Below are 27,208 nucleotides of genomic sequence, written 5' to 3'. Positions count from 1 at the left end.
GTGTTTGCAGGGGGCTGTGGTGGAAACAGTAAGCAAGCAGGAGATGGGCAGCATGGATGCTGGGGCAGAGAATTAAGGCTGATTTGGAGGGGCTGGGAAGGTGGCTCAGTGGTAGAGCGCTTGCCTTGCATGCTCAAGGCCCTGGGTTCGATTCCTCAGCACCACATAAGCAAAAAGAAAAAAGCCGGAAGTGGCGCTGTGGCTCAAGTGGTAGAGCGCTAGCCTTGAGCTGAAGAGCTGAGGGACAGCGCCCAGGCCCAGAGTTCAGGCCCCATGACTGGACCCCAAAAAAAAAAAAAAAAAAAAAAGGCTGATTTGGAGACCAAGACAGTGAGGGTTTCCTGATGTGTTCATTTAAGAGGGTCTGAGAGATAAAAGGGGACCAATCCAGGAACATGGTGGGGGTGGATGAACAGAAAGGGCCAGTACTGGCAAGTTCAAGGGGCAGCTCTAAGACCCTGCAACACAGTATGGAACTGAGTGGCCAGAAGGAGGGAAGAGTGGGAGGAGCAGAAATCCAGCTGTTGGCAGTGGCTTGAACCCAGAAAACCTGCCAGACGGGCTTGCACTTCTGGCAGGGAGGTGGCTAATGCTGGGTGCCTATTTTACAGCTGGGTAAGTGCAGGTCCCAAAGTGATCTGAGACAGCTCCAGGGGGTGGGAGATGTGTGTGGCAGAGCTGAGGTGGCTTCCAGTCGGAGGTCATCCACAGTATGTTTCTGAACTCATTTCCTGGGCACCTGGTGAATGCCAGGCCAGACACTTCCAAACCTGAACTTGTGAAATGCTTTCAGAGACCTGTAAACAGAGTCTGAAAGATTCGGTGACTTGTCCCAGACCATCCAGCTAGTAAGTGGTAGAGTTGGCATTCAAACCCACACTTGGCTATGTCCAAAGTCGAGGATTTTCCATCCCACCTCCTGGAAAGGGTGAGCAAGAGACACAGGAAGAGAGTAATGATAATTACAAGGCCTTTCCCTCTTACTTCATCAGGCCCTCCCCATCACTGTGTGGGAGGGCCCTGCGGGGTCCCCATTTTACACACAACCAGGCAGAGGTCAGTCTCCTGCTCTAAGCCTTCCTAGCAGGTGGTGGAACCTGCTTCCTTCATGTGAGGACTCTGACAGGGCACACACTCATGCCTGCCAGGGGCTGACCCCTTGACCTGGCCCAGTACTTCCTCCTTTTACTAACCTTGGCTTTCCATCCAGTGTCACCTGATCCCAGCGTGTGATCCACCAGTGGCTCCTGCAATTCTCGAGGCTCCAGATGAGGGGCAGAGGGAGGATGGTCTAGCTATGGTATCACCCAGAAAAGAACCGATCCAGCTGGGTGCCGGTGGCTCATGTCTGTAATCCTAGTTACCCTTGGAGGCTGAGATGGTGGTTCAAAGCCAGCCTGGGCAGGAAAGTCCGTGGGGCTCTTAGCTCGAGTTAGCCATCAACAAACAAACAAAACTGGAAGTGGAGCTGTAGCTCCAAGTGGTAGAGCTCAGGGACAGCGCTCTGGTCCTGAGTTCAAGCGCTACGACCGACAAAAAGAAGAGGAAAGAGAGAAGCAGGGACCCCCATCAGGGGCAAAGGGAGTAAAGACCCTAAAAGTCCGCACACAGAGGCACTAGGAGCAAAAACCAAGAAAGCTACTTGCGCTGACTTGTCACTAGGCACCACCAGGTTCCTCCCCGCATCCCGACTCCGGCACGCGCGGGCGCTCGTGGATGCTTGCTGATGCAGGACACAAGCGCGTGCACGCCCCGCACGGCGATCAACCCATTGCAACAGTCAGTCAACAAACACGTTCGGAGCGCGCGCGCGCCAACGCGCAGCCCGGGTTCCTCCGCAGCCTCGCCGCAGGCCGAGAGGCGATCACCGCTGCTCTCCCAGAGGCGGAAATGCAAACTCAGGGTGCCGGGGACTTGCCCAAGGTCATCCCTCTTCCTCCCTTCCCCCTCCCGCCCCCCCTTGTCCCCCTCCTCCCACTGATACAACGTTGCCGCGTAGGATAGGACTCGAGTAGATACACCCAGGGTGTACTTTTAAAGCCGCCGCAGCATCCGCCTAGCCGGGTTACCCTCGGGATCTCCGGGTTTTTCCAGATTACGTACACGGGATGCACCCACGCAGCGCGCCACCCGGGCGGAGGGGTGGGGGCGTCCGGGGGCGGGGCCTGTACGGGACTGGCGGGGACGGATGCAGCGGGTCTCTGGGACTAGAGGGGAAGGAGTGGGAGGGGCTATTGCCTTGACAGGCAGCAGGTGGAAGGCGGGCCTTCGCGGAGGGGCGGAGTCTGGATGGGCTAGGGCTTCCTGAGTGGCTAGTAGGTTAGACAGACGGTAGTGGGCGTGACCACTTCCTGATAGGCAAGGGATGGGCCCTGGAGACACGTAGGCCAATCGGCGCGCGGGGGAGGGGCCTTGTTGGCGCCGTCTGTCCCGGGCCCTTGGCGCTGCCCAGTCTGGCTGTGGCACCGCCCGTTGTGAACGCGTACTTGCTAGCTCTCACCCGCCTCTGCTCCTCTACCGCGTCCGGGCCGCCCGCCCGTAGCCATGAACGCGCTCGGCCCGGGTATAGCCCGCCGTCCTCTAGATTAGTCCCCGCCGCTTCCTAGAACCCGTTTGCAGCATGGAGTCGCCCGCCCCGAACCAGCCCGCCAGCATGCCCCAGTCCAAAGGTAAGCTCGCCCGCCGGACCGCGGCCTTACCCTCTCTCCCAGCCCGAGCTCGGGCTGTGAATCCCGACTTCTTTGTGATCCTACCCTATAAGGTTCCGTGCAATAGCACCCCAGCCCAGAAACTCCCTCTCTTAGGCCTTGGGTTGCACCCAGGCCGAGATCTCCCGGACTGGACCCAGGCTAGGACTTCGTTCTGCTCACCTAGTTCCAGGCCAGGGGCCTCACCCTGATCTCAGGCCTCGGGGCTGCAGCCTGGACCGAAACAAAGCTAGACCCTTGTGGGACTTGCTCCGATCCCCCTCACCCCCGAGTCTTTAGGCTGCACCAAGTCTCTCATTTTTAGTCCCTGGCCTCTGGGCTCTATCTTTATCCAGGTTGGAACTATACTCTTACTCTTCATCCGGGCCCCAACGGTGCTAGTATTACTGGAGACCTTATTATGTCCCAGTGCTGGGTCTCTGACTATACTCCACATAAGAACTCCTTGGATCCCCCCACCTCCCTCCCCAATCTCTCCATTCTTGTGAGCCTCCTCTTACAGCCTTGTCTTTCCAGAACACATCTTGGTCTCCCACTCCTGAGCAGCACACTGCCCCTTTGCAGATTTCTCTTTGGCTGAGTTGCAATCTTTGCACTTGGGGGCGACCCTTTCCCATGCTAATTAGTGTCTCCAAGGCTGGTTGTTTCTAGACCTTGTTCCTGCTCCTTGGGACCTGGGTTGGCTGCCAGCCATGTAAGGGGCTTGATCTTGTCTTCTCCAAGTAACTGGCCTTCCTGGAAATTTTTGCGAGGTGGCTGTGGTGGCGGTAGCAACAGCGGGATTTGTCATGAGGGTGAGGGAGGGAGGATGAGACTTGGAGGGTAAAAGGGGGATTTTTTTCAGGAAGAGGAAAGGATGTTTTTGGTGTGGGGGAGTCTCAGTAGGCTGAGCTGTGTGAGAATGAGCTCCAAATGAAACTAGCAGCCCTGCATGGCCTGCTTCTTGCCCTATATATGACAAACCCCTTGGGTTCTTTGGGCCTCAGTTACCTTACCTGTCAAATGGATATCCCAAATATGACAGGAAACAATGTTTTGAAGCAAGTGTGGATGAGGTGGTTGAAAGTTCAGCATGACACCTGGCACATAGTAGGTCCTCAGGGAGGGCAGTTGCTGCACCCATCCTTATGATGGCCATTTTTCCTATTGGAAAGGTTGCAGCCATATAGGACCAGAGCTCTGCCTCTGGGTTGTATTTGCAGAGTGAGCAGGAGGAAGGGAGAAGTGGTTGTGTAGAGGCCCCTCAGCAGAGGTGGGACCTGCTCCTCCTTTCCTGGAGGGGCTCACCAGTGTGGGGTCCTCAGAGGGTGTGGGTCCTTCCTCACCCCTGCTGCCAGTGGCTGTGGTAGCTGTGGGCTGGAGGTGGGTGGGCAGGATAATTACGTCTTACATAAGTGGGAGGCCGGATCCCTGACCATTGCCCAACCGCTGGCTGTGAGTAACTCAGGAGGCACTCACTGGGGGAGGTGGCTGGGAGACCTCGTGGAGCTGCAAACCTCAGGGACTGGGAAATTAGACATTCATCCACCCAGGAACAGTTTGGAAGCAGTGTTTGTTTTTGGAGGCATTTCAGCATTTCCAGACAGGAGATGCCTCATCAAAATAAAAGTTGTAAATGTGGAGTGTGTGTGTGTGTGTGTGTGTGTGTGTGTGTGTGTGTGTGTGTGTGTGTGTGAAGTATGGTAGCAGAGCCCTGTGGGAGTATCCTGCTATGTGACTTGAGGCTAGCCACTACCCTATCTGGGCCTCAGTCTGCAGGCCAACATAAATTCCAGCTTATAGATCCATGTAGCATGATAGTGGATGGATTGGATAATGGCCCAGGGACCCTATTGTTTGGTTTAGGTTTGAATAAGGAGGTGGTAGAGGAGCTACCATGTCCTTTACCAAAAATCTCAAGAGATGACCCTTCTTAAACTCTTTTCCCTGTGTTATTCTTGTCTTCTTTATCCTTATTGCCCTACTTACAGATGAGGAAACTGAGTCTCGCAGGCACTAGGTGCTTTGCCAGAGGCTGCTCAGTGGTTCCCCAGGCTCTCCTATGTCCCACTCTTATACTAGGTTCTAGAGCTGAGCTGTGGGGTACCCCACACCTCCTTGTCTATCACCTCCATGTCCAGGGGGCCATATGGATCCTGAAGGATGGCCTAGGCCAAGGTGCCACCCATGTGCACAGTCCTGACAGATGGCATGTTGTGTGCTTCCTGTAGCCTGGCCCATTCAGCAGATGCAGACTGAGGCTTCCAGGGGAGTGGCTGGACTGACTGCACAGAGCAGAGCGGGTTCTTACATTGCCCTCCTGATGCCCTCCTTATCCTGGGCACGAAGATCCCTCGCACAAAGCTCTTGCTTTAACTTCTTGAAAGACTTTGAACAAAGCAAGGGAGTGGCTGGCACTTGGCCTTACCTTTGTGCTTCCTTCCTGGCAGTGGACACTTGCCCGTGCTCTGTGCACTGGTCTGGGGAATTCTTCTCCAGTGCATGAGAGTCGGGCTCCACAGCTTGGTTTTTCCCACCTCCTTGCTCACATATTGGCTGGGGTCAGGGACTAGTGGGGTGAGCACAGTTCAGTAAGCCACATTTGCTCTTGGGGCACCATGTGTGTTGTGCAGTATGCATGGTCTCTGCCTAGAAGGGCCGTTCTTGGGATTTTCATGATTATTGTCATAGGGCTTGGATTCAGGCTGGTGGTGGCCCTGGCTTCAGAAGCACTATCCTGGACTGGCCCTGCCTGTTGTTCTTACAGCACCCCTCCTCCCCCTCCCCATCCTGGCTGTTGGAAAGACTGGAAGGTGGCACCTCAGGGACTTCCCCCTACCCTGGTATGACGCACAGGAAACTCTCTATCAGCCAGCCTGTGGCTCAGAGCCCGAAGGGAGCAAAGTTCCCAGCCGGCCTGTGTGGGGAGAGGGAGAGGGCCACAGGGCCGGGCAGTGAGGCTTCCGGTGGGTGAGTCAGCAGGCCTGATGCTGACTCACTGCTGGCATGCCGGGTGCTGCCTGCAGCTTAAAGCAGTAATGCCTGGTGGTGGGCAGGTGGGTGTGTAGGGGCTGCAGCCAGGGCCCTGCAAGAAGCAGTTGGTCCTGAGCTGGTCATGGCAAGCAGCCTTATCCTGGACCTTGGCTAGGCTGGGACCCCTGGACAAACCCTTCTGTCTTGCCCGGGAACTTCCTCTGTTAGGCAAAGGGCTCTGTTTCCTCTTGCTCACCGCAGGCTGGAGCAGGTGGCAGTAGCTGTTTACTGCTTTTGGCCCAGGGGACTCCTTCAGGCTCAGAGGTACAGATGGGGCCAGTGAGGGTCAGGGGCAGAGGCAGTGCAAGGCTAGGGAGGTTGGCCTCAGTGGCCTCTGCCTGAGCTCCCGGAAGCCAGTGATGTGAAGATCTGGAGCTTCTCTGCCTGGGGTCAAATCCCATCTGGGCCCCTTTTGCAATGTGACATTGGATAAGTTGCATCTGGTGCATTCTCTGTGTGCTTCTCTGGTACAGTCCAGTTTCCAGGAAAGTCTCCGTTTCCCTCACTTTCAGAATGGCAATAGGGACCTCTTTAGCTAGGTGGAGGCAGACAGCCTTTTTCTACAGTGGCCAAGTGTCAGGTACTGGACTATACCCTCCAGGAGGAACTGCTCGGTTAGGCAGGAAGTGGGGGTGGAGTCTCAGCTCTGGTGGGATGGGCCTGGTTTCTAATCCTGGAAACACCACTTCCTCACCTGGGCAAGTGACTTGCCCCCCTCTGACCCTTCAGTCTCCTCTTCTGGGAAGTGGGAGGAAAACACCCCTTCCGTGTAGGGTGGTAGTGAAGATAGTGTTTGTCAAAGCAAATGGCACATGTGATTATTTTACAGTTGTGGTGTGGCTGCTGTTCACTGGGGGTAAATACACAGGACAGAGCTTCCCATGATGCCCTTATTGGCTCTGTGATGCCAGTTTTCCCTGGCTATAGGGCTCTTGAATGTTAGCCGGAATCTTCTAGGCTCTCAGACCTCTTATTTCTGTGATCCTCAAGCTGGAGCTGGGGCTTGCTTTTACCCCCAGGCTTCTTGGAGAAGATGAATGGGGAGCAAAGAACTGGGGAGGGGGGTGCCACCACCCCTGGCTTGGTGCCCTTTGCATTAAAAGGTGAATAAGGGAAGCATGGGAAATGTGGGAGTGGCCTCAGGAGCAGCATCCTGGGCCGAGAGGTCTACCTCAGTGTGGGGATGTACTGGCCTGGCAGGGGAAGCAGGGTGCATCCGACTCTCATGCCTCCCCTAGGCCATGGCCCTGTGCTGCTTGCCCAGTGGCTCCTCCCTGCTTCATGCCCAGAGTGTGGAGGCCGACAGGACCCAACAGGACCCAGCGATCTAGTGGCAGCCTGCTGGACCCCAATGATTCAGACACCAAGCCTGCCTACTTATATCTGATCTGAGGAGGGTCACCAGGCTCTCTGCCCTAGTCCCCTTCCTGTCCTGTGGGTTCCTCTCTGACCTGGCATTCCAGGGGCTTCTCTGGGAAGGCTGACTACTAGCAGCCTCTCCCTGTTGGTTCACTGTCCCAGGTAATTCAGATAGTCTCTCCTGCTGTGTATGGGCCATGACCAGGCCTACACCTGCTCTTTGGCCCCTCCTGGTGGTGGTGTCCCAACCTGACAGATGGGTCTTCCATTTCCCTCCTTTTAAAAGAAGTATGAATGAATGACCTGGGTATTGGTGGCTCATGCCTGTAATCCTAGCTGTGTGGGAGATCTGAATATCAACGTTTGAAGCCCCTCAGGGCAGGAAAGTCTGTGAGCCTCTTCTCCAATTAACTACTCAAAAAAAAAAAAGTTGGAAGTGGAGCTGTGGTTTAGTGGTAGAGTGCTAACCTTGAGCAAAAAAAGCCCAGGGACAGTGCCCAAGCCCCAAATTCAAGTCCCAGTATCAGACCACACACACACACACACACACACACACACACACACACACACACACACACACACACACACACACACACACACACACACACACACACACACACACACACACACACACACACACACACACACACACACACACACACACACACACACACACACACACACGTATCCACAAATGCCAAGAGGATATGTGGAATGTGCCTGTGTGTTTTGCTTTGCTCTTTCTTTCCTTCTTTCCTTCTTTTCTTCCTTCCTTCCTTCCTTCCTTCCTTCCTTCCTTCCTTCCTTCCTTCCTTCCTTCCTTCCTTCCTCCTTTCTTCCTTCTTTTTTGCCAGTCCTGGTGTTTGACCTCAGGGCCTGGGCATTGTCCCTGAGCTTCTTTTTGCTCAAGGCTAGCACTCTACCACTTGAGCTACAGCACCACTTCCGGCCTTTTCTGTTTATGTGGTACTGAGGAATCGAGCCCAGGGCTTCATGCGTGCTAAGCAAACACTCTACCACTAAGCCACATTCCCAGCCCCTCTTCTTTTTTTTAAATGAGATGAATTCCGTGTGCACATTACCCAGCTAAAGAAATCCAGCAAAGCTTACCAATTGCATCTCCCTTTCATCTCCCCTAGTGGCTGTCCTGATATTTACATTAATTATTGCATGCTTTTCTTGGTTATTTTTAAAAAGTAAGCTTCAAAATTAGGCATCGGATGGCTCATGTCTGTAATCCTAGCTACTCAGTAGACTGAGATCTGAGGATCATAGTTCAAAGCCAGACTGGACAGGGAAGTCTGTAAGATTTTTATCTCCAATAAATGCCAAAAAGTAGAATGTGGCTCAAGTTGTAGAGTACAGTCTTGAGTGGAAATGCTAAGGGACAGTGCTCAGACCTTAAGTTCAAGCCCCAGAACCATCATGTGTGTGCATGCACGCGCACACACACACACACACACACACACACACACACACACACAAAGAAAACTAGTGTACACAGGGTTTGCTTAGCTCACTGTCCTGCAGAATCCTTGGATCCTGTGTTCCACATTTCAGTCCTGGAGTGTGTTGATAGGGAACAGCTTGAGCCAGCCAGTGGGGTGAGCTCCATATCCTTCTCACAAGGTGCATCGCCTCCCTTTCTCGTCTGCACACTAGAAGTAGGTATTCAGTTGCAGGGCTGACATGTTCACTTATGAAAGCGTTGTTGCTGTAGATGTTGTTACATTGAGTAAAATTCTCCTACCTGGCCCCAGAGTATGCTGTTCCTAGCCTGTGCAGCTATATTGGCAGGCTTGACGGGGCTCCTCTGTACCCTCTGCTCACGTCACTGGCTTCATGGGTTCCCCAGGAACCCATGAGCTGGTGTTAAGCGACAGACCAAGTTCCATGGGGCAGGGTTTTGAAGGGCCCAGATGTCCACAGCAGAGTTTCAGCCCAATCAGGAGCTAGGGGAAGTGACATGGCATGGCTGGTGCATGGTGAAGAGTCCACTAAATGTCAATAGGAGTTGTGTTGTGGGGTGGGCAGCTGGAGGTGTGATTTCTGGAGCAAAGGAGATGAGGGCATGAAGAGCTCAGTCTGGGGAGGTCTGATGAAGGGAGAAGGTGACTGAGCTCATGCTGGAGCCAGCTGCCCGCCCTGGGGCCATTGCCTGTCCTCTCCTTTCCATCTTCCCTTGGTTCTGGTGTGTACTAGCTATTCCCGGCTCTTGCTTGTACCATGGCTTGGTGCAAGCGTTGGCTGCCTCATTTCAGACCTCACTTTTACTGCTTGTAGGTTTCTTCAGCGCAGGATTGCTCTTGTCCTGGCCAGGAAAGTCACTTCTGATGGCTGGTGTGTGAGCAGTGTCCCTGGCCTCTGCCTGCCACTGCAATCCCACTGCCCAGTCAGGACAGCTGTAAAGGTCCTCACACTTGTTCCGGGGGCCCCTGTTGGAGTGTCATCTTCGATGGCAGGCCCCTGGCTGCCAGGTTTCTACAGCATACAGGAGGCTAGATGGTGCAGAATGGATATGGTGAGAAACCCTAGCATGCTTAGCAGAGAAGCAGGCCCTGTGAGGTAGAGGGATGGAGATGCTGAGGGCTCAGAGGCCAATACCTGGCCAAGTGACTATATACAGCTGGAGAGCAAGAGGTCAGGTCTAAGGGTCAGTGGCTCCCTCATCATCTGGTCTGCCGCTCATCTGTAACGGGTGGCACAGATGGCCTAGAAGCATGGGGTGGGCTATGGGGTTGGTTGGGGGCAGATCCCAGGAGTGGTATATAGTAGGTGCTAAGTAAATGACAGAGAAGTTGTCACCTCTTCTGTCAGCCTGAGGCTGCTGTTTCAAAGCCCCAGGTCATGGCTTCCAGGACCTTGGGTATCAGCCCAAGGTAGGGTGTGTATGTGTGTATGTGTGTGTGTGGGGGAACTCAGCTCTGAAAGAGCTTGGGAGACCTCTTTAAGAGTATCTCGATCACAGATGAGGTGTTGTGCACATCTCTGATTGATGCTGATAAGCCTGAGCTATCAGTGCAAAGTTGCCCACCTCACCTCGCCTTGGGCTTCAGATTCCCTGCTGTGTGGTTGTGGGTTGGCCTAGCTGTGTTCCCAGGGACTTGCAGGATGGAGGTGGTCAGCTTCATAGGGGTCTGGGAAATCTTGCCATTGATACCTGCATAGCAGCGTTTGATATATCCAGTGGGCTTAGCCAACTGGGTTTGGGACTTCTCTGTGGAATCAGGAGTCAGAGGAAGATGGACAGTGGGGTGGGGACCAGCACAAAAGCTGCAGGGGTTGCACCTGTTGTTGGTAACCTCGGGGTAGCACTGACTGGGACTTGGTGCAGGTTTCTTCTGTGTGTGGTCCATATTCTGGCTGTCTTTGTTGAAGCTAGCCAGCCTCCAGACCTGCCTTCATGCTGGACTGGCCGTACCAGATGCTTGATGTGTACCTCTGTCACCCGGTCTCTGACTCACGTATGTGACAGACCTTGAAGACTTTTCCCTCAAGTTGCTGCTCAGCTAGGTAGCATCTGATAGGTGGTAACCCCAGATGACCCCTGTCTAATCTTCCTTGAGTTAGGAGTCAGACACAGCTAAGGCACCTGCTGATAGAACCCAGGAGGTCATTGTTGCTGGCACCCAGAAAGGTTCGGTCCCTTGCCTGAGGGCACATACCTAGGAAGTGGCAGAGTTGCAGATCCAAATCCACTGGGCTGCAGACATCCTCTCTGATATAGTAACCACAGAAAGGTCATTTGTAGAAAATGACTGGAGAGAGGTCACCGGAACTGAGAGCTAATCATGAAGGGACTTACCTGTTGGTGGTCAGGGGTACTCTCTGAAAAGGCACCTAGCAAAGTTATGTGCCAGCTCAGATGGAATTGCCAAGAGAACTGGTATGTGCAAAGGCCTTGAGTTGGAAAAGAGGGAAATGAGTAAGGGGCAAGAACTTCATACCAAGGCAGCAACTTTATCTCAGTCCATTGGAATGACCTGGGGTCAGTCCCTGAATCCCTCTCAGCCCTTACGCCCTGCCTTGGGGACTTCCTTGAGGCTGGTATGGCCTGAGACCACACTGATGCCTGGCTAGCTGTGGCCTGAGGCCACACAGATCCTCGCTTGCGCCTGCATCAGGGCCCTGGCTGAGAGGACTTGTTGTGGTTTGCCTGTGCTGGCTGAGAGCCTCTGTTTGTTATGGTGACAGTCGTCACCTCAAGCCACACCTGGGTAACCCTGGCTGCCTGGCCATCTGGGCCTGGCCCCAGAATTGACGAGGACAGTGGCAGCAGCTGATGGCCTGAGGCTTGTTTCTGCCCTGTCTCCATGGTGGCCTCCCCCACTCCCCATGACAGCTGGTGGCTGCCCCGCAGTGCTCAGGTCATTCCTGACGCAGGCCGATGTCCCTGCAGGGGAGGTGCCAAGGCAAGGTGGGTGCTGCCCAACCCTGCCTAGCTTCAGGGACAGACATGGCCTTGGTGAGAGGAAATAGAGCCCTGGAGGGGGGCATATCTTACGCCATCCACGAATCTCTGGCATGAGGTGGGCAGCAGGCGTCAGCCAGAGAGGGAGGGGTGGGGGCTGGGAGCAGAGGCAGTGCAGGGAAGGGTGCAGCTGTGAGCCCCCACAGAGACACCAGTGTCTGCTGGGGCCTGGGGACCAGGCCGTGGCTCTGAGTTCAACAGGCAGTCATTCTTCCTGCCATCTGACAACTTATGTTCTTGCTTCAAAAATCCTCAAAGCCGGGCGCTGGTGGCTCACGCCTGTAATCCTAGCTACTCAGGAGGCTGAAATCTGAGGATCACAGTTGAAAGCCAGTCCGGGTAAGAAAGTCCATGAGACTCTTACCTCCACTTAACCACCAGAAAACTGGAAGTAGTGCTGTGGCTCAAGTGGTAGAGCTGAAGAGCCCAGGGACAATGCCCAGGCCCAGAGTTCAAACCCCATGACTGACAAAAAAAATCCCCCAACACACACAGAAAACCCCAACAAACCAAAAAACTTAACACTACAAACTGCCTATAATTGTCATTGTTTAAGATGGATTCCCCACACCCCACACCCCCTTTTCAGAGAGGACAGTAATAAACAGGCTAACTATTTATGTGCCATTGCATTACTAGTGCCACTTCCTGGGTAGCATGCCCCATGTGAGCTCCTTGCAGATGGGCTCAGTCCTGGACCTCCAGGTGGGGCAGGTGGCATTTCTGTCTTTTAGGGAGGGTGGCATTACTGCTGTGCGCTTCTCTGGGGCAGAGTGGAGGCCTGTGCATGCACCAGTCTCAGGCCAGTGCAGAGCTTCTGTCTGTGCCTGCCACGCCACACTTGCTGTGGTACACTGTGGCTTAGAGTCCCTTCTTGGCAGCGACTTAGATGCAAGGGCAGAAAGGGCTTCAGGAGTGGATAGTCTGGCATGGCTCAGCTTCTCTCTGCTTTCTTACTGTAATATAGAATGTGCTAGGCCTGGGGCGGGGAAGGGGGGTCCCTGGGGAAGCCCAGGCTAGGTGCTGTTTGCTGTGATCATGGGCTCCTACTGCTGTCCCTGCACACAGGGAGACCCTTGTAGGAGGCTATAGTGATTGTGGCCAGGCCTGGCAGGTGTCCAGTCAGCATCCTCAGGGGACATACTCCTGGTCAGCCTAAGTGTCCAGGCCTGTTGCCCAGGTGCCCGATGAGGCTCTGATGTCACTTGTGTGAGGCTGAAGTTGGAGCTGAAGCCGGTTCATGTGGCTTCAGGGACTGGGGTCCTCTGGGCAGGGGGGTAGCAGGGCATGGGCAGTTCTTAGCCCCCAGGAGGCCAGTAATGGGAGTGAGGCAGCAGCAGAGGTGCATAGGTGGGCAATGCGGGTAGAGAAACAGGGTGAGGACAGGCATGTGGCCCATGTGTTTCTACTCTGATTGGCATCGTGGAGCCATGGTTGAATCCCGGCTCAGCCACTCACTAGGTTTGTGGTGCCTTGGGAAATCCTTTCCCCTCTCAGGAGAGTAGAGCCTGTCATCAGGGTACCCAGAAGCACTGGCAGACCCCTGAATCTGCCCTGGGTCTTGCTTTCCTGCTTGTAAGATGACAGCCATGGTTTCTTCAGAGGTGACCTAACCTAATCCAGGGGTTGCTCTCCTGCTAAGTCCCATGCAGCCTGCTAGGTTCTATGATCTATAAAGGCCGACTTTCTTCTTCTGTGCCAGCCCAGGGCTGGACACCTGGCTGCACCCTGCTGCCATCTTGAGTGTGGCCAGGCCGCTCTCATTTCCAGGAGTCAGGACTGAAAGAGAGGTGTTCTGGGTCTTGGGCCTCCTGTGCCATGGGGAGGAGAGGGTTTCTGGGTTCCCCAGGAAAGGCAGTTATGGTGAGAATTTTGCATGGGGCTGAGGTGTGGTAGGGAGCCAAGCACAGCTCAGCCTCTGGGTGAGCAGGTCTGGCTACCCTCCAGGTAGCTTGAGCTGGGTTCCAGCCCTGACCAAAGGTCAGTTCAGAGCTTACCTTGTCTGGTGTTCTCACTTCACAGGTGAGTAGTCAGGTGTGTGGCCTCACATGCCCTTAGAAAGCATGCAGGCAACAGCCCTGTTCCCTGTCCATTGTGTAACTATAGCTTTGGTTGCTTCTCCTGGGCATTGGTTTCCTGCTCAGCTCGGGCATCAGGCTGGCATCTTTCCTCTTGCCATGTTTGTTTGTTTGTTTTTTCCTCCCCTGTAGTTTTCTCCTCCAAAGAGTCCTTTTAGGGGCTAGTGACCTATTGGGTGGAGGAGATGCTGAGCTGGAGGGGGTTGGGACTCTCATGATGGTGTGTGGGAGCTGAGCCTGGGTGGCCCATCTGGCTGGGAGACGGAGACTCTTAGGGCTAGGCTGGGCAGGATACCCACTAAGCCTGAGTCTTGTGTTTGACAGAGCCAAGTTGGGGAGCCTCAATCTGGCCTTCTCCCAAGCCTCTAGTCACCCCACATGGGCTTGTTTTCCACAGTGACTCATGGGCAAACAGGCTCAGAGAAGGGACCCAAATGGAGCTCAGTCTTCCCCCACCATCAAGGTTGGCCCAAGTGGGGACAGATACTGCCCTAGGGAAGTATCTCAAACTAGAGGCTTCTGCAGCTCCAGTACAAGATGTGGGTGTGGGCAAGCAGGCCGAGCAGGAAGTCTGTCCCTAAAGCCTTCCCTGGACTGCCTTTCTACCTGGGTTCCCTGTCTGCCAGTGTCTGTGGGTCAGTTCCACTTTTGTGAGAACACCCAGTCAGGCTGGGAGTGTGGCTCAGTGGTAGATGCTCAAGATAGCTTGCTCTGCTTGTGTGAAGCCCTGGCTTTATCCTCAGTACTTCAAAACAAAACAAAACAAAACAAAACCAAACAAGACACCAGTCCTGTCATACTGGATTAGGGCCAACCCTAGTGACCTCATTTTAATTTAATTACCTCTGTAAAAAAATCTTATCTCCAAATAAGGTCACATTCTGAGGTAGTAGGGGTCAGGACTTCAACATAAGTTTTGAGAGACACAGCTCAGACCTTGATTAGAAGTTAAGCACAGACCTTCTGCAGAATCAGGAGTGCCTGTGCCTGGCACGCTCACTCCTTCGACCTGGATGTGCTTCTATAGCTAGGTGGGCTGCCCAAGCCCTTTCCCCACCCTAGGTCCACTTTAATCTTCAGCTGTAATGATAGGTACAGTGTGTGTGTGTGTGTGTGTGTGTGTGTGTGTGTGTGTGTGTGTGTGTGTGTGTGTGTGTGTGTGTGTGTGTGACCTGCAGGCCAGCAATGGGGCAGGTGGCCCTGGAGTGACAGTCACAGCTGCAACTCAGCTTCTGGGAGGGCAGAGGAGCTTGGGCCTGGCCAGTGTGCATGGGATCTAGTCCTAGCCTGGCCACTTCCTCCTTCCAGCCCAGGCAGGCACATGCTGTGGACACCTAAGGCTCTGAGGCCCCTGATCACATTGACCACTGATCACATTGACCACTCTGCATCTGTGCTGGAGACCCAGGGTCTCTTGAGGTCTGAGAGCCTGTGTCATGGCCCCCAGCATTACCTAGGGCAGGGGATGTTGATAGATGGAGAGATTAACCAGACTCCTCACCTTGCCATTTTAGGAAAATCCAAGAAGAAAAAGGATTTACGGATAACCTGTGTGTCCAAGCCGCCTGTGCCCAATCCCACGTGAGTCTGCCTCAGTTTCCCCTGATCATCTTGGAGAGGCCTTCTGAAGGGGGTTGGGAGAACAAGGAGGTAGGGTGTGGCTGGGTGCCTCTGCTCCTTGTCTTGGTCTGGGCTGCACTGGGCCCGATGGGTTCCATGGAAGCTGATGATCATTATCTGCTGTGGGCCTCTTCCCAGCCCTGTCTTGGGGTTCAGCCCAAGGCCACCCACAGCAGCCCCATGCTGGCACCCAGGAGATACTCCAGAACTGACGAGATGACCCTGGGATCCGCCCACTGGGACCAGGACCTGCCTAGTTCCCTTGCTAGGCCTTTTCTTCCTCCTGGTGTGGGGCAGCATGGGATTGAGGGCACTGTGGTCTTGCTGAGCCTTACAGGTCTGCTTTCTCCACAGACCTCCTCGGAATCTAGACTCCCGCACCTTCATCACCATTGAAGACAGAGTAGGTGCCGGCTGAGATGCAGGGCCCTCTCCTGCATCCTCTGCTAAGGCTGAGCTGGCCCTGGAGGGCCAGTGGGACTTGGCTATGGGTGGTGGACCTCGCTGGGCTCTGGGGAGGAACCTGTCTTCGGGCTGTGGCTCTGGGCCTCCTCCCTCTGACTTTCCTGTTTGGAAGAGGTCTGGTCAGCCTGCTTTACAAAGCCATGGGGAGCCCAGAGCTGGCATGTTATCTGACCTCAATTTATGAGCCTTGAGCCCCTGAATCTCTCTTACCCCAACTCTTGCCAGCACTTGACTTCCTGACATCTTTGCTTAGTGCCTGTGTGTCTGTCCCTTTAGAGACAGAGGTTGTGTGTGTGTGTGTGTGTGTGTGTGTGTGTACACAGATGTTTTATTGAGGGCAGCATCAGGCTCAGAGAGGCTAAATGGCTTCCCCAAGTTCACACAGTGAGGAGTGGCCGGTACAAGGTTACAACCCAGATCTGTCCATCTTGGCCTCTACTGCTCTTTCTGCTGGATGAAGGACAAGGGCCAGGCAGGTTTGACATGGCCGCCACCAATTCCCTCTCTTTTCTGTCTCCTAAGAACTTTGAGGTAGAGGCTGATGACCTGGTGACCATCTCAGAGCTGGGTCGTGGAGCCTATGGGGTGGTGGAGAAGGTGCGACATGCGCAGAGTGGCACCATTATGGCTGTAAAGGTAAATAAAACTCACCCTTTCCCATGTCCTGCCCTGCCAGGGAGCGCCTGGTCCTGGAGGCAGCTATGAGGAGGCATGGGGCTGAGCTGGGCCTGTCAACTGCCCACCATGTGGTCCTGTCATTCCTTATGACTAGTGACAGGGTGGCGCCTCTCAGGCCAGGCCTGGCTTCCTGGGAGGGGGGAGATAGGCCCTGCCCCAGCAGCTTTTAACCGGAAGCCTTCCCACAGCGCATCCGGGCCACGGTGAACTCACAGGAGCAGAAGCGGCTGCTCATGGACTTGGACATCAACATGCGCACAGTTGACTGCTTCTACACCGTCACCTTCTACGGGGCCCTCTTCAGAGAGGTGCGGCCTGGTGGGGGAGGGTGGGGGGCTCCTGCCCAACCTATGTATTGCCAGCAACCTCTGTGTGTCGAGTGCTGGGGCCTCACTGGGAAACAGCATTGCTGGATGCTTGTTGTTGTACTTGCCCCTCCCTGTCCCCATGCCTTAGTTTCCTCGTCTGTACAATGAGTCAGTTACTGAGCTTGCCTCCTGAAGTTGTCATGGAAACCAGTGGTGTATGTCCGGCTGGTGGGCAGGGAGAGGGGTTAGCTCTGGACTCTGGGAAAGAAGCGTGGAGCTGCCTCCTACAGAGCTGGTGAGGTAGTGCAGAAAGCTTGGTGAGGAATAGGCGGGGGAGGAGGTGCTGGGCTAGAAGGGAGGGTTTGCTGTCTATGCTGTATAGGACTTACTTTTTTTTTTTTTTCTTTTTCGGTTGGTGATGGGGCTTGAACTCAGGGTCTAGGCACTGTCCCTGAGCTTTTTCATTCAAGGTTTAGCACTCTGCCATTTTGAGCCACAGTGCCACTTCCGCTTTTCTGGTGGTTAATTGAAGATAAGTCTCAGAGATTTTCTTGCCCCGGCTGGCATCGAACCACATCCTCAGATCAGCCTCCTGAGTAGCTAGGATTATAGGCGTAAGCCACCAGCATCCTGCTGGGACTTGCTTTTGTATAACACTGCTAGTAGTCTTAAAGGCTTCTAGTTCCATACTCTTCCATGGAGCCCTTCTCAGGTCCCAGTGGTGGCGCAGAGCCTCTGTGTCATGCATCTGCTCTGGCAGGCTGCACCCCAGTGGGTCAGGAGGCTTAGCTAGGCTCTGTCTTCTTGGTAGCCATCTTGAGGATGTTGAAGGAGCAGGCCATGGCCCCATGACTCCCAGTTTCTCCATGTCCTCAAAGTCCCTTCCCAGGGGAGCTTGGGGCTAGTGCTCAGAAGCCAGGCCACATAGAGCAGGGCCCAGAAGGGTCACTGAATACTGCTGCCCCCTGCAGGGAGATGTGTGGATCTGCATGGAGCTCATGGACACGTCCCTGGACAAGTTCTACCGGAAGGTGCTGGAGAAAAACATGACGATTCCAGAGGACATTCTGGGGGAAATCGCTGTGTCTGTAAGTGGCCCAGTCCCCATGGGTTGGGGAGTCAAAGTCCCCGCCTTGTCCAGCAGGCACAGAGCCTGCTGTGTGACTATATTGGCACAGTAATTGCTCCTCAAAGGCTTGGTTTCCCTACTTGGGACCAGCCCTTTATGGAGACAGTAGGGGCTTGGGGTTTCTGGACTCCCACAATTCTTGCCTCTAGGCCCCTGAGTGTTACTCTCAAATTCGTGATTGTCCCCCCATCACCCAGGATTTACTAGTACTGTAATTAATGGCCTGGATATAAAAAATGATGATTTTTTTTTTTTGTCTGTGGGGCTTGAACATCTGTGCCTGGGCGCTGTCCCTCAGCTCTTCAGCTCAAGGCTAGCACTCTACCACTTGAGCCACAGTGCCATTTCTGGTTTTCTTATGGTTTATTGGAGATAAGGGTCTTACAGACTTTCCTGCCTGGCTGGCTTCGAACTGCGATCCTTAGATCTCAGCTTCCTGCGTAGCTAGGATTACAGGCGTGAGCCACCAGTGCCAGGCTAGATGATCACATTAAAAAAAAAAAAAGAATTTAGGACTTACAACTGCCTCATATTAAGAAAGTCCTGAGGCAGTGTACAGAGGTATAAGCTGAGCTGGAGAAACATTTGTTTTTGGAATCCATACCTTCCTAGAAGTGGGAAGCAGCTGTTGGGTTTGAGAAGTTGAAGGGAAAGGGAGACAGGATCTGGGATATCCATAGTTCTCAATCCTGGAGGTATCTGGAAACATTTTTTTTTTGGGGGGGCGGTTGTGGGGCCTGAACTCTGGGCCTGGGCATTGTCCCTCAGCTCTTCAGCTCAAGGCTAGTGCTCTACCACTTGAGCCACAGCGCCACTTCCGGCTTTTTTCTTTTTGCTTATGTGGTGCTGAAGAATCGAACCCAGGGCCTCAGGCATGCAAAGCAAGCGCTGTACCACTGAGCCACCTTCCCAGCCAGCCCCATCTGGAAACATTTAAAATAGCCCATGTATCCGGCTCCCCTGTGACCCAGTCCCCAGTGGGTAGCTCTTCTGAGGGATGGAGAAGAGCCTTGGGGCCTGGTAGGTCAAAGTGATGGCTGCTGGGAAACACAGCCTGGGCTCTGCAGAGTTCCCAGGCAGGTCATATCCAACTTTGAGGGTAAGAGAAAGCTTAGGAGGCTGAAGAGTCTACACTAAGACTCCAGGATGCTGGGGCCTGGGCAGGAGCTGTGGGGACCAGGGCTGGAATGTGTGTGTGGGGGGTGGGGTTTTTTACCCTATCATTGTCAATTCCACCTGCAGTAACAGTGGTCCTGACTCTCTTGTCCTTACCCAGATCGTACGGGCTCTGGAACACCTGCATAGCAAGCTGTCTGTGATCCACAGAGGTCAGTCTCTCCACCTCCTGCCCCACCAGCACAGAGGCTGCAGACTGAGACCTAGGGAGGGGAGAGATTGTGAGAGGCAGAGGGGTCCAGGCTGCTTTCTACCCTGTGATCTACTGTGCTCAGAGTCGGGACTGGATAACCTTGGTTTGGCTGATTGCTTCCTGTTTGTTACTACTACTACTACTACTATTACTACTACTATCTTTAGTGTAAAAAGAGGTTTCAATTCAATATTGTCAATTTATGAGTACAATGATTTTTTTTTTTTTGGTGTCAGTCCTGGGGTTTGAACCCAAGGCCTAGGTGCTGTCCCTTAGCTTCTTAAAGCTAGCACTCTGCCAATTGAGCCACAGCTCCACTTCTGGCTTTTTTGGTAGTTTAGTGGAGATGATTCTCATAGAATTTCCTGCCTGGGTTGGCTTTGAACCACCATCCTCAGATCTTTGCTTCCTGCATAACTAGGATTATAGGCGTGAGCCACCATCTCTCCACTTAGTATCTTGATGTGTTGCCCTTTCATTTTGTTTTGTGAGTTCAAACTGGAGTTTGAACACAGGGCCTTGCGCTTACTAAACTGCCACTCTGCCAGTGAAGTCACATCTCCAGCCTGGGCTTTTCAATGGTTATTTTGGAGATGGAATCTCAAGGACTTTGCCTAAGGCTGGTCCTGAACCTCAGTCCTCACATCTCAGCCTCATGAATAGCTAGGATTACAGGCATGAGCCACTGGCACCTGGGTTTTACTTGGTGTTCTTTCTTTCTTTCTTTCTTTCTTTCTTTCTTTCTTTCTTTCTTTCTTTCTTTCTTTCTTTCTTTCTTTCTTTCTTTCTTTCTTTCTTTCTTCTTTCTTTCTTTTTGTTGGTCATGGGACCTGAATTCTGGGCCTGGGTACTGTCCCTCAGCTCTTCAGCTCAAGGCTAGCACTCTACCATTGAGCCACAGCACTACTTCTGGCTTTTTCTGCTTATGTGGTGTTTAGGAGTCGAACCCAGAGCCTCATGCATGCAAGGCCAGCACTCTACTACTGAGCTACTTTTCTAGCCCCTTGGTGTTATGACACACAGTTTACTGTGAACCACACAGCTGTAGTGTGTACCTCTTGCTGGGCAAGTTCCACCACAGGACCACCCTGAATGAACTCTGCAATCTCTTCCTTCCTAATACCTGCTCTGTGCATGGTGCCAGGGTGGCTTTTATTGCTAGTGGGTTGTGCTGTCAAGCACAATATGGCTGCATTTGTCACCTTGGCCTGGAACCTTCCAGCCCTTTTCTGTGTATGTGCTTACATGCATCCCCATGGAGATGTGAGATGCATGGGTGTGCACAGATTGGCTGGGAGGGCCACTGCCATGCTGGTCATCACATTGCAAATCTGGAATGCTCTGTGTGTGCACACACAGCCTGTGCCTTAATCAACCCTATTGCTGACATCGGACTTTTGGCTCATGAGCTGTGTGTGGGCCGTGGATTCCCTTTGTGGTAGAGCCACGTCAGGGCACATCTTGGCCCACCCCTCTGCACAATTGGGGTCTGGCACAGGACCTCTCACGGCTTCCATCCCCTCATCTTGTCCTTGGGGCCCCAGGAACCTACTGTGGGTCCTTAGTGGTGAGCCAGGAAGGGTAGCGGTCTAGGATGGGGCCTGCCTCTAGAGGGCGCTGTCCAGGTGTGGCTGAGAAAGGTGTGTTCCATTTGACAGATGTGAAACCGTCCAACGTCCTCATCAACAAGGAGGGCCATGTGAAGATGTGTGACTTTGGCATCAGCGGCTACCTGGTAGACTCTGTGGCAAAGACGATGGATGCTGGCTGCAAGCCCTACATGGCTGTGAGTGGTGCTGTTGGGCTGGGGCCACTGCCTCTGTGTAGTGGGCAGGCTTCCAGACTTCCCTGTGAGGGAGATAACCCTTCACCCCATTACCTGCATCCCCCATGCCCTGTGGTCCGTAATTCTGTGGCCTATATTATCAGGAAGTTAGGTTCCTTGGGCCCTCCCCAGGGAGTCTGGCTGGGAAGCAGGGATTGGCGTTGGCCCTTGCTGGCCTCTGTCAGAAGGACAGGTGGATTGGGGGAGGGCCTCCATTTTGGGGTCAGAAAGGTTAGACTTGACTGAGAGCCTTGGGTGTCTCCCTTACCCTGACCTGGGTGTTCACATCCCCCTTAATCCTCTTTCAGCCTGAAAGAATCAACCCTGAGCTGAACCAGAAGGGCTACAATGTCAAGTCTGACGTCTGGAGTCTCGGCATCACCATGGTACCGCCCAGGGCTGAGTGCAGTCCTTGCTGGTCAGGTGGGGCCGGGTGGGGCTGTGCTTGGACCTTGAGCTCTTGGGGGGGGGGTGGGAAGGGGCTTTGAATACTTTCAAAGAAAATCTGCTGTCAAACATTCCTGATTATATGACAATGAGATACAGGATCATTTCCCTGATCATTTGGTTTACACATCACAAACATCCTCTGAGCTCTGAAGTCAGTCACTGGCCTCCTCCCTAGAGCTCCGGGTGCATGTCAAAAAATCCGAAGTGGAGCTCTCACTGTGCAAGTGATTTCCAAAGCCAGATGATAGAAATTCTCCAAGCAAGAAATGCATTGTTCATGGGTCCTAGATCCTTACCCTGGGCTCAGTAAGATAGGGCCTGTGAAGGCTGCAAGGGCTACTGGTTTGAGGAGTGGGCATAGGTACCACATCTTTTGATCTTGGCTGGAGTGCAGCCAAGATCCAGATTGGGGGTTCTGGCTCTTATTCCTTCTAGAAATGCCTGACAGCTCCTCTCCAAGCTGGGAGAGGTGAAGGTCAAAGTTTATTTGGGCTCTGCATTCAAGCTTCTAGTTGAGAAAGCACAGTGGCACCAATATGCAGGAAGGATCAGAGAGGGCAGGAAAGTGAATGGCACTGTCCCCTAGTTCTAGGGGGATGAGAGAGATAAGGGGCGGGGCAGATACTATGTTATAGTCACAGTGGCTGTCCTGGTGTATGGACCATTCAGTGGACTCAGCAACCTGGAGTGGTCCTCAGCCCAGGACTCATGGGGCATGTCTGTGGATCCAATAGAACCTGGCTCAGGGAAATTTGTGCCACCCAGCCCTTTGGCTAGCTGATGTTGGGGTAGTCAGAACCCATCAGATCTGTGTTGAGGTATCATGGTCACTCTGAGAGCCTCTAGATCTCTATTTGGGCATCCTGTGGTCCCTCTAGTCAGCTCAGACCCATGGTGAGGGGCCCAGGCCCCAAGATGCCCCCTTCATGCCAGTACAAGCCCCTGACTGGCTATAAATTGGGGTTCCCATAGTTCTTCCTTTGTCAGATTACTCCAGAATGTCTCATACCTTCCAGGGTAGAGTTTACTACATTTACTGGTTTCCCAGACTGCATTTACTAGTTTCCCACAAAGAATGTGGCCAGAAACAACCAGATGGAAGAAGGGCCAGGCTGGATGTAGGGCAGCAGCCCCCACACAGTGCTCCCTTGCCCCACCCTGCCAGCTGTGCAGGATGCAGTCTCTCCTAGAAGTCAGCAAGTAGGGCTGCAAGTACCAGTGCTCTAGTTACTGGGCCGACCGGTGGCCAGGACAGGGAGGATGTGTGTTTCTGTTCTACACACAAGATGTGTAGGAAAATCATGTTATTTCTGTGCAGGTGAAGGCTGCCCAGTTGTGGGTCACACAGACATATTCTGGGGCATGGGATTACCCTGCACAGCTCTGGGTCCCTTAGACCTGGTCAGCACAGACTTAAGTCTGGAAGGTTCTTTGCCTGTATCAAATGCTGGCATAAGTGGTGAGTGAGGTCACTGTGGGGGCCTCCCAGGGGTCAGAATTTTATTGCTCTGACTGTGACTCAGCCACTTATAAGGACTGGCTCCAGATGCTGGCCGCTTAGGGCTTTCTAAATGTTTCCACGACCGATAGCACCTTACCATGTATCTTTGTGTTCAGAGGCAGTTTTTTTTTTTTTTTTTTTTTTTTTTTGGGTCCGGTCATGGGTCCTGAACTCTGGGCCTGGGCACTATCCCTCAGCTCTTCAGCTCAAGGCTAGCACTCTACCACTTGAGCCACAGCACCACTTCTTTATGCTTATATGGTGCTGAGGAATCGAACTCAGGGCCTCAAATATGCAAGGCAAGCATTCTACCACTGAGCCACCTTCCCAGCCCATGTTTTTTGTTTTTAAAGATGAGCTAGGAATCGGTGGTCCAGGCCTTGGCTGCTCTCTATCCTTGTCAGGCCCCGACGGCCGCCAGACTTTCTCTTGCTGTGTACAGAGGAAACTTACATCTGCATGGTGGAATCTGCATATTCTGGAAGAGAGTGTGCCCAGTTCTGTCCTGAGATCACAGCAGGCGCAGGCTGCCGCCGGCCGCCACTGTGGGCGGGTTTCCGCCTCAGCTGGGAAGGCCCCTTCCTGGTGTAATAATTAGTGCTCTGTTCCCGCTGGTGCTGTATGTGTTGCCGACACAAGGCTTTTGTTTGAGCGGAGGCCTCTCTTCGTTCATTGCGGTGATTATGGCCTGTCACTGAGGCCTTGGGCTGGAACTATGCAATTCATTGCTATTCTAGGCAGGGGCCTGGGCTGACCTGATTGTGGTGCTTGTATCCCAGCAGTCAGAAGCTGAACTCAGAGTGTGTTGTAGGCTGGCTAGTCTCTTCCCAGTGTCTTCCCGCCTACTGCCGGCATAGCTTGGGTAGTACTAGGAGTCCCAATTGAGCGGGAGGGACAGAGATCTATCAGCCACCTCTTGTCACCTACAAGGAGTCCAGGCCCAGCAGGAGGGTGACAGTGTGCCAATCACGTGTGTTGGCCAGAACACAAGTGATGGGTTGGAGAGGGGAAGGCTCCCCGGAGGAGGCGGCAGTGCTGGTGGGTGGGGTTGGGGCTCTACAGAGAAGGGCTGCAGATCTCAGTCAGCTGACCTGATGCAGAGAGAGCCATATCATTTCCTGCTTGCACAGGTGAGTAGCAATGGACAAGCAATAGATATTTAAGTCTGTGTCAAAGAGATATTAGGGAGGAGAGTGGCTTGAGGCAATCAGAGACTAAGGGCCTGACTAGCTGAAGCGCTTTGCAAAGGGTCTGTTGGCTGGGTGGAGGAGCTTGGTGCTGGCACCCCCTGGCTTTTGTGTCTGGTCTGCTGCAATGTGTCAGGGGAGTGACACTAGCCTAGTGGTCTGGCTGTGGGTGCTGGGCCGTGCCGGGCTCTTCCTCCTCCCCCTGCTTTGGGTGCAAAGTATGTGTTCATGTGGTGGCCAGAGCCTGCTGACCTATGTCCCCGTTGCAGATTGAGATGGCCATCTTGCGTTTCCCTTATGAGTCCTGGGGGACCCCATTCCAGCAGCTGAAGCAGGTGGTGGAGGAGCCGTCTCCTCAGCTCCCAGCTGACCGGTTCTCCTCCGAGTTTGTGGACTTCACTGCCCAGTGGTGAGTTTTGGGGCTGTGTCCCAGCCTCCTCTTGAATCCTGGCCTCCCCGGGCACATGGTGTTAGAGCATAGAAAGCAGTTTGAACATGAGGTATGTCTAGCCAGACCACTGTGCTGGTAGGAAGTGTTAGAATAGTTCTTCCAGAAACATGTGGATTGGGTAGACCAGAAGAGAAGATAACTACATGGAAAATTTGAATGCGTAAAAATTTTGCTTTTATTAATGTCTAGAACATTGCATAGAATTAGGAAATACCTATAGAAGCCTTATAGAAATGAATCATGGGGGCTGGGAATGTGGCTTAGTGGTAGAGTGCTTGCCTAGCATGCATGAAGCCCTGGGTTCAATTCCTCAGTACCACATAAACAGAAAAAAGAAAGAAAGAAAGAAAAAAGAAATAAGTCATGTTAAAGTTAGAAAGGATATAAGAACACAGGCCAGGCCAGGTGATGTGACCCTTGTTCTCTAACCATAAGTAAACGGAACAGGAAGTGAATAACGAAAGAGGAAGAAGTTATGGGAAATTAAAAGTAATTTTTTTCTGAATAACTCGGGTTATGAAAGAAATTTTAGAAAGACAATGAGAGCCTCTCAGTATCTATGTGAGATACTCAGGAAAATCCAGAGCCTTTATTTCATCTACTAGAAAATAGGGGTGGTGGTGAGAAACTAATTGGGATTGTCCTTCTTCCAGGACCAGTGATAAAGAATGTGCATTCCTGATTAAACAGACTACTGTAGCATTTTGCGATTGTCATCATGAGACACTCCCAGAATCACTCTGGAGACAAACTAAAAATCAGAGTTAGGGAAAGTTGCTACAATATAGTTTGCTATACCTTGGGGGGACCCTTCTCCCTGCCCCAATACTCCTGTTCCTTCTTCCTTGAGTCCCAGGAGTGTGTGTCCCCAGGCTGGCTAGACTGGCTTTCTCTGTATCGACTTGACCTCAGCACCCTTCCCCCTTCCATTCTGTTGTAGCTTGAGGAAGAACCCTGCAGAGCGCATGAGCTACCTGGAGCTGATGGTGAGCACGGGAAGGGCCTACCTTACACTTTGGGGCAGGCAGTGGCTGGGTGTAGCTGTCCCAGATGCAGAATAGCAACTCCTGCTCTCATTCACACACACGCACGCACGCACGCACGCACGCACGCACGCACATCTTCCTTCTTCCTTCTGCACCCCAGGCCTGTGGAGGATTACACAGGCTGGGATGGCAGGGCAGAGTCACCAAGGTAGCATGAGGGAAGGCTTCCTGGAGGAAGATCATTTGAACTGATGGAAGGAAGGGTGGAGAGTGGAGAGAGCATTTCCAGCAGGGGGTCCAGTGTGGGGCATGTGGGGCATGTGGAGAAGGGGTGGTTAGTGTGGCAGGATGAGGTGGGGTCTTGAACTACTCTCTCCCAGTCCTGGAGGGCTTCATAGAGGTGAAGGACAAGTAGGAGTTTGCCAGGCAGAAGGAGCACAGAGATGGTGTGGGTTGGGGAAGAGGGTTTCTTCCCCCTCTCCCTCTCTGGTGACGGTGCCTTTGTCTCCCCTCCAGGAGCACCCTTTCTTCACCCTGCACAAAACCAAGAAGACGGACATTGCTGCCTTTGTAAAGGAGATCCTGGGAGAGGATTCATAGCGGGCTGACCTGGGATTCCACTGGCTTTCCAGCACCCGAGTCCTCTCTGCTGGGGCAAGTGCTTGCCCACAGCCATAAGCTACTGCCATCCTGGCCCTGGGCATTCTGGGAGGAATCGAGGGGGCTGCTCCTGCCTTGGCTCTGCAACCAGCCATGTGTCTCAAGTGCCAAAGAACCAGATCTTCCAGGACTCCCAGCTAGGCCCATGGGGGCCTCGTCAGTGCCTCTGCTCTGCTGCTCCAAGGACCCCAAGTCTCCACCAAGCCTTGGACTTGGAGGGGCCTGGGCACCCCACGTGAACTCTGCTGCCCCTCCCGGAGAAGGCAGCCAGTGCCTGTGTGGACGAGCCACCAGCTCGGGCCCCGCCTGCATGCCATCCAAGTTGTATATATATATTTTTTATCTCAACTGAATGGACTTTGCACACTTTGGCCCAGGGCGGCCACACCTCTGTTCTGGCCTCGTGTGGAGGACACAGTAGGGGATGAGCCATGTGAATCCCTAAGTCTCTCATGGGGTAACCTTCAGCTATCTGGGGCCTTGACTCAGCACTGGCTAGTGGCCTTGAGGGGCACACCTGTCCAGCCCCCCTCACCACCTCTAATAGTGTTGGGTCACTTTTATTTTCTTTTTCTTAATTTTAATTTATCTTCTGTTGACTTTTCCTTTTGCTTTGTGGGATGGGCTGTTTTTGTTTTTTCTCCTTGTTTTTTTTTGTTTTTGTTTTTGTTTTTCCTTGCATGGTTTGGAGTTGATTACTTCTCCAGCCCTGGGCTTCCTGCAGGCTGAGACCTGCCCTTCTGCTCCGGCTGGAGTCTAGGGAGATGGGGCTCAAGGTCTCTCGGTGGGCCTGTGAGGGCTCACCGGGTCTGTGGGTGTGCTTTGGTGGTGTTTTTAAACAGAAAAAAAGAAAATATATTTTTGTGAAAGAAAGGCCTGCCCCTCTCTGGCCTTTCCCTGGCGGCCCCAGGCAGGCAACTGGTTGCTGTTTTAATTAAAAAGAAAAGAAAA

At 53.2% G+C, this 27,208-nt stretch overlaps 1 protein-coding gene across 1 annotated transcript; it reads left to right on the top strand.

The window, feature by feature from the left end:
- Positions 1 to 2,450: 2,450 nt before the first annotated feature.
- Positions 2,451 to 27,208, top strand: Map2k3 (mitogen-activated protein kinase kinase 3). Its single transcript, XM_070027524.1, has 12 exons — positions 2,451 to 2,669; positions 15,143 to 15,209; positions 15,603 to 15,651; positions 16,236 to 16,349; positions 16,580 to 16,699; positions 17,671 to 17,787; positions 19,105 to 19,156; positions 20,856 to 20,983; positions 21,331 to 21,408; positions 24,430 to 24,569; positions 25,552 to 25,597; positions 26,114 to 27,208. The coding sequence occupies exons 1-12, from the start codon at positions 2,621 to 2,623 to the stop codon at positions 26,195 to 26,197; spliced, it is 1,044 nt and encodes a 347-aa protein (XP_069883625.1). The 5' UTR covers positions 2,451 to 2,620; the 3' UTR covers positions 26,198 to 27,208.

Source organism: Dipodomys merriami, unplaced genomic scaffold (genome assembly GCF_024711535.1).
Source record: "Dipodomys merriami isolate MVZ:Mamm:240054 unplaced genomic scaffold, mDipMer1.0.p SCAF_19, whole genome shotgun sequence".
In the NCBI taxonomy this organism is placed as follows: Eukaryota; Metazoa; Chordata; class Mammalia; order Rodentia; family Heteromyidae; genus Dipodomys; species Dipodomys merriami.
The sequence above is the reverse complement of the archived record's forward strand: the minus strand, read 5'-3'. Positions and strand labels throughout refer to the sequence as shown.